Source organism: Neocloeon triangulifer, unplaced genomic scaffold (assembly GCF_031216515.1).
Source record: "Neocloeon triangulifer isolate White Clay Creek 2 clone unplaced genomic scaffold, ASM3121651v1 ptg000002l, whole genome shotgun sequence".
In the NCBI taxonomy this organism is placed as follows: Eukaryota; Metazoa; Arthropoda; class Insecta; order Ephemeroptera; family Baetidae; genus Neocloeon; species Neocloeon triangulifer.
The window spans coordinates 3,609,422-3,615,838 of NW_026775545.1; the positions used below are offsets into that span (position 1 = coordinate 3,609,422).

The following is a 6,417-nucleotide window of genomic DNA, read 5'->3' on the forward strand; positions in this document are numbered from 1 at the left end:
CATTATTGCGTCGTTGACAAATTCATGAGATTTCTTTTATAAAAACAAAATTAACTTTCATTTTTTTCTTTATTGATAGTGACAAGCAGAGCAGTGTTATTATTTAACTGATTAAGATAAATTATTGATGCGCAGCAAGCGGCAGAGAGCACAGTTGTTCTTTGTATTAAAGCCTTTCAGACTCTTATACGCCAAATAAATAAGAAAATTCAATTTTAATTTGATGTACATTGTCAGTCTTCCTTCTTCAACGATCAGTTTAGTTGAAAACTTTAATTTCCTTCAATTCTCCTTGGCACTTTGTCATTCTGCACGCGGAACGCATGAAAGAACCTTTTTCGCAGACTATTTTTGAAGTACGTAGAACTTATGAATCATTCATGCAACAAAAACGCCAGCGGCTCTTTTCTTATTAATGAGCTCGTCATTTTTATTCGTGATTTCAAATCCTGCTCTCTATGTAACGCGGATGATTATTTTTGGTGTCAAAATCCCAAAATTTATGAAACACGAGCTGCCGGAGAGTTCGCTGCAATTCCAATCTCCTCTGCGGTGTTAATTTCAAGCCGGCGGCGACAAGAGAGCTGCGAAATGGGGTTTCCGCAGATTCAATTATAACTTTGTCGCACGCTCGCCTCATTTTAATTTTGCGCTCCAGCCGCGCGAGAAAATTAAACGACGCATCGAATTTTTATTCGAAAAGCGAGAACATTTTCACAAAACTGCATCGTGCAAGTGTATAAAAATAATATGTTTGCGGCAGAAATTATACACTATCTGTGCCAATCGACACCCTCGGCATAAAATTTATGCCCGGCTGGAAAAAACCGAGCGCGGCTTCCTTTTATATTTATGCCAGTTTATTTTTATTGAAGTGTGCAGTGCACGCGGTTGTGTTGTGTGTATTCGCGGCACGTAATTTACTGCGATGGCTGATACGTTTTATTTAAATGCGAATGTCGTTTTTGTAACACACTCACAGGAGAGCAGGCAGAGTGAAAAGAGGCGCCCACGCGAAAACAAGTTGCGCTGTTTTTTAATAAATCGCTACACACGTGTGTAGTAATTGGTCTACTTTTCTTGCTCAATTATTTATAAATTATACTCGGCCGATGGCGACGATGTCACCTCGTTGCTTAACTTGTTGCTCGATGAATCAGATTTTGAGTTATCCACTTGAGTTTGAGAAATTAAAAAATTAAATGGCGAATGATATGCCTGCATAAAAGTGACCTGTAAAACTGGATAGTAAATTTTTATCTTTTATTCAAAAATTAAAACTTTTAATAGCTAAATTATTTCTTTATCAGCAACATGAAAAAAATGCATGCTCATAAAAAACTAAGAAAAAATCGTTCATCAATTTTTTGTAGCTGTAATTTTTATTTAATTATATATTTTCCAGATTAATTTGCATGAATTCATAATCCTAAATCTTAAATTTCTTCTAATCCTCCAAAGAAAAATACACATTTAAACCATCTTTCAGGGTCCCTGGGTGGGATATCCCTTGCTGATCCCTACTTGATCCCTTCCCAATCCCTGCCTGATCCGTGGCTTATCCGTACCTTTATTGAAAGTAAAAAATGTGATGTATCAATTTTTAAAATAAAGATACAATAGTCATTATATGCTGAATTCAATTTTATTTTTAAATAAATAATTTGAATTAATATAAAAAACTGCAATCAAAAATTTGATTGAAATTGAACAAAAATGAGAGTATATTTCTAGTCAACTTAGAGGCATTTGTAGTATTTTATTTCTTTCAGTAGATAGTCGGTCATCAACAGTAAACAACGCCTTCATCTATAATATTTTTTTCTTATTTCTCCATTGGCCATGTAGTGCGCAGATCGGCACACGTGATAAAAAAAAAATAACGTTCTGGTGTATAAAAAAAAATAATGGGCATTATTTTTCTTTGACGCCCATCATCACAATTTATCTACAGCAAACACGAAAGCGCTTTGCTTATCGGCGGCGTCCCGTGTGACGTCGGCTCGTCTTTTTTGTGCGTTTATGTATTCGCTGTCGGAGAGAGGAAATATCTCGATCTCAACACTCGCGTACGTATATATTTGTAATGAAAAAAGCCGACGAACAAGTATTGCATGCGTTTTTATTATGGAAAATATTCCCGTGGGTTGAAGCTCGGAATAAGATGTATAGGTATGAAAATCCGTCTCGCGCGCACCGAGCAAAACAAAACATCTCCACAAACATCGCCGCGACTTTCTCACACACAAACCCATAAAGAAAGACGCACGCATGCAGCCTTGGGAACCGCGATCAGTGGTGCTCGCTTTTATTGGAGAACATTTTATTTTCACACCAACAAAAGTAGTGCCTCAGCACTTCCTTATACTTGAATTATTTACAATTGGTGTGGTTTCAAGAAATGATTAAAATTAATTTTTTAAGAGTCAAGCTAACAAGTAAGCCTATCCAACACGCAAAATAAATTTGTGGATTTTTTTTTAGTTCTGTGCCATTCACTTTGTCGCACTTCCCTTGTTAACAAAAAATAATATGGAGCCGATCTTGCTAAGTTTAGTTGCAGCAGATCCATTGAAGTTTTGAGAATGCAACCTGCACAACACGCTTTTGTCTAGGAAATTGCATAGATTAATACGACAAGCACAACAATTATATAGTCTTGAAAATGTAGGTTGCAACATAAAGTTTATGATGAGGACGATCTTATCTTTAATTAAATTTTTTTATTTTTCACCATCAAATAATTGATTCCATTCAATCAGGACATTAGAAACCAGTTCTGAATTATTAAAAGAAGTTAAACATGAAATGTTATGAATACAAAAGTTTATTTTTTAAATATAATGAGTCGTAATGAGTAATGAGGCAATTTTTCAGATTGCTGAAGTTTTTTGGCCTAATTTTTTATAACTAAATTTTAATTTATGAACACTATTATGGCCAGTGATATGTTCTGTGGTATGATAATTAAAATATTTGCAAATACAAACTGAATGGATACCGCAATAATTTTTCTTTTATATAAATTTTTATAATTACGGTCAAGTGAAATTTTCTCACGATAAACTGCCAATTGTTAACGAAAAGTAGCCGTTGTTGAGTTTAATTAATTGATTGATGCGTGTGCGACAGGAAGTGCATTTTAGCTTCGTCCCCATCTGTATGCTGCTGGTGTGCGACAGTCTGCGGTGAAATGTGCGCCAGGGGTCAAAGGCCAACCTTCTGGCGCATCCACCTCTCCAAGCAAAAGACAGACAACTGCGTCTTAGTTAAAAAAACGACTGCATGTTGTTGTTGTTTTCCCACAAGAAAAAATATGAAAATTCATCAGTTTTCCTGCGTGCGAGAAACTTGAAAAGGAAGAATATCAAGTGCGCGCCGCCTGAAAAATAAATAAAAAGGAGCGTATAATAAAATAATAGAACGTTGCACTGCTTGGATGCGCGCAGCGAGCGAGCAATCGAAAAAAGAGAATCAGGAAACAGCTCAGCACAAACTTACACCCAAGTGCATTTGAAATAAAGAGAGAAAAGTTGCGAACGAGGAACAAAAAAAAACACCTCCGGAGTGGTGCAATAAATTAATCTGGGTTGGCGGCACACAGGAAAGGGCAGCAGTAAAAAGCAATAAATCTGTTGTTATTGCGCCGGACTCGTTTAATGGAAATGAAAAAAACTATCCTCTTCTCATGAACAGGCGCAATTGTTTCAGCTTCTGATTTTATGGGAATGAGAGAGCGAAAGATGTACAGAATTTTTTCATGATAACGCTCATCGCACCGGTTGTTTTTATTACGCGTACCCCTTGATTTCACTTTCTTTTCTTTTGAAATAATTTTTAACTGCTGTTTTCCAATTCAATCTTACTTACTTAATCTTTCTTAATCCAATAATAATAAAAAAAATTTGTATTCAAGGCTGCATTAAGTTGGAGGATTTTTATCGCACTATTGATTTTCATATAATTTAAAATATTTGATCGTTAATTTTAAATTAAAGCCAATGGTTAAAAAATAAATGCAGTCAATAACCACTCAGTCAATTAGTTTAATATTGATTGAACGAAATATTTTATTATATTTTGAATACTCAATGTAAATTATGGATCTGGATCATAAATCAACTCAGTCTATTTCAATTAAATGATTTTTAATATTAAAACGAGTTACAAACAATACGAGAACTAATACAAGAACAATAGAAGGAGAATAATCAACATAGAAATGAGCTAAGCAGGAAAATGCGCTCCCTACTCGACTCACTCCAGAACTACAAGTGTCTTGCGGTTGAAATTTTACTCGCTAGATGCTCAAATTCAAGCCACGATCGGCGCAAAAGTTGCGTGGGAAATGAGGATTGTATCGTAGCCAACCATGAGTACATCGGACAGTGTTTAAAACATTTCACAGTGTTTAATTCTTAATGTTGTATTTCTTATAATTTCCCTCCATGAGATTCAGTCGACGAAACCGTCTCACTCATTTGGAATTGCATGAGTACCATCACCATACTAAATATGAAATTAAACATCTAACATTTATGTTAATTCATTTTAAATTCAAAATAAAACATTTTCATTTTATCATACCACGACGAGTAGAGTGTGATCTATGTTCATTATTCCCCATCCAGTAAAAGCCACATTGCGCTTTTCAATAACGCTTCTACACTTCTCAATCTAGAACATAATATAATTTTAATTTCTCTCTTTTTTTATTTAAATTAAGAATTTTCATGATGGAACCTGGTAAAATACAATCGGTGGATAAAATTGATTTGAGGTTGATATACAATCCAGCAAATGTGAACTTCTTGCAATCTGATAGTAAAGCAACTAATTGCATATGTTCTTTTTAAATGAATTTTTTTTCAAACCTCGCTATTGAATCGTTCTCCAGCGTGTGCGAGGGAGACAAGAACAATGATTTTAACAGCTGTCCGAGGATAAACTAGAAAAAGAGAAGTGAAGTTTGGCACTGCGTCCTTGTTAATTATCAGAGTAGACATTGCGAAATTCGAGAAGATGCCAAATGAAAGTCGAATGCAGAGCACTATAACTGTGGTCGCTAATATCGGTCCCAGGCCACGGTTGACATCGTCAATAAGCGAATTAAACTGCACCCTGTGTTTGGCCACTCGGGCCAGCATGTGCTCAAGATCGATTTGCCTTTTGGGATGGCACTCCAGTAAATCGTTCATAGCTTTCAACTGTTGGTTTTTTTTTAATTTTTCTTCTTAAAAAAAATAATACTTAATACCTTATAGCGAAAGGCTTCAATTGAAACTGTCTGCAAGCCCACAAATGCGATGCAGCCGCTCAGCGAGATGTAAAAGAATATCAGCGGCAAGTTTTCAAAAGAGCTAAATGGATTCCGCCATATGCAAGAGTACATTATTAAAACGCCTAAGTAAAGTACTGTTGGTGTGAAGGGCACAAATGAACGTAATTGAAGACGGGGAAGGAGATCAGGGATGGTGCGTCGAAGTTCCTGTGAAGCCAAAAGACAGATGATTTGGTGGCCCACCAGACAAATCCGGGCAGCGTAGAGTGCTCCCTAATATAATATTAAGAATTATTGTTAATTATTATCATTTCACTAACAAAAATTTAAAAAGATTTAAATAATTAAAAAGTAATAAAAACTTTTAAAAAATTATAAAACTGGAAAAAACTAGCAGAAAATTGGCTGCCAAATTTTTACATTAACACTTGTCAAATGCTGGAATTCAGGAATGGCTGTTGGTTGCGAGAGCTCGAACCACGCGTAAGTGGTGACCAAGCTAGATGAACGACCACATTTAAGCCGTCCACCCATTTGGGCAGACGGGTAAAGAGGGCTGTAGGTGGACAAATGCCACAGACAACTAGGCAGCAGACCAAGCCACGTGCCGCCTTCAAATACATTTCACAAAGTGTCTTTTGAGGGCATGAAATTTAATTTTACCTCTCTCCATCGATCCTCCCACTTACCATTAGGTAATAGCTTTCTCTTGTGTTTGTGCGATGACATGTGCAAACAATTACTATAATATGTAATAATAAAAAGAATTGAGAAAATCGATTTGATAAAATATGAAAACTTGATTCAACTCACCAGCAATCGATTAGTTGTTATACCATATAAATTGGATCCATTGTGTACTTTCCTAGAAAACATTAAATTCAAATTACGTAATTAGATGTTTTATGAAGTTAGCTTTTGATAATTCGTACACATGGTTTTCAAATGCATAATTTTTTACTTTGATCACTGTATCTGCATGCATAACGTGGGGAAATGAACTTATAATCAATATCATCAAGTTATCATAAATCTAGAAGTCTGCTATTCCAAAGCATAATTTGAGGTAAAAATTTAGCTTGATAAAAATTAATTAATTAAAAATTCAAGGTTTTTAATTATTAAAACGTGCACGC

At 35.3% G+C, this 6,417-nt stretch overlaps 1 protein-coding gene across 2 annotated transcripts; it reads right to left on the minus strand.

The window, feature by feature from the left end:
- Positions 1-4,152: 4,152 nt before the first annotated feature.
- LOC132205166 (uncharacterized) lies at positions 4,153-6,247 on the minus strand. 2 transcript variants are annotated; one of them, XM_059634075.1, is made up of 8 exons: positions 6,095-6,247; positions 5,945-6,023; positions 5,702-5,892; positions 5,258-5,554; positions 4,875-5,207; positions 4,744-4,818; positions 4,588-4,677; positions 4,153-4,529 (listed from the first exon to the last, which is right to left on the minus strand). In XM_059634075.1, the coding sequence occupies exons 2-8, from the start codon at positions 5,952-5,954 to the stop codon at positions 4,434-4,436; spliced, it is 1,092 nt and encodes a 363-aa protein (XP_059490058.1). In that variant the 5' UTR covers positions 5,955-6,023; positions 6,095-6,247; the 3' UTR covers positions 4,153-4,433. The 2 variants fall into 2 exon arrangements, with proteins under 2 accessions (XP_059490058.1, XP_059490059.1); XM_059634076.1 differs by lacking the exon at positions 5,702-5,892 and having other exon boundaries at positions 5,971-6,023.
- Positions 6,248-6,417: the final 170 nt, after the last annotated feature.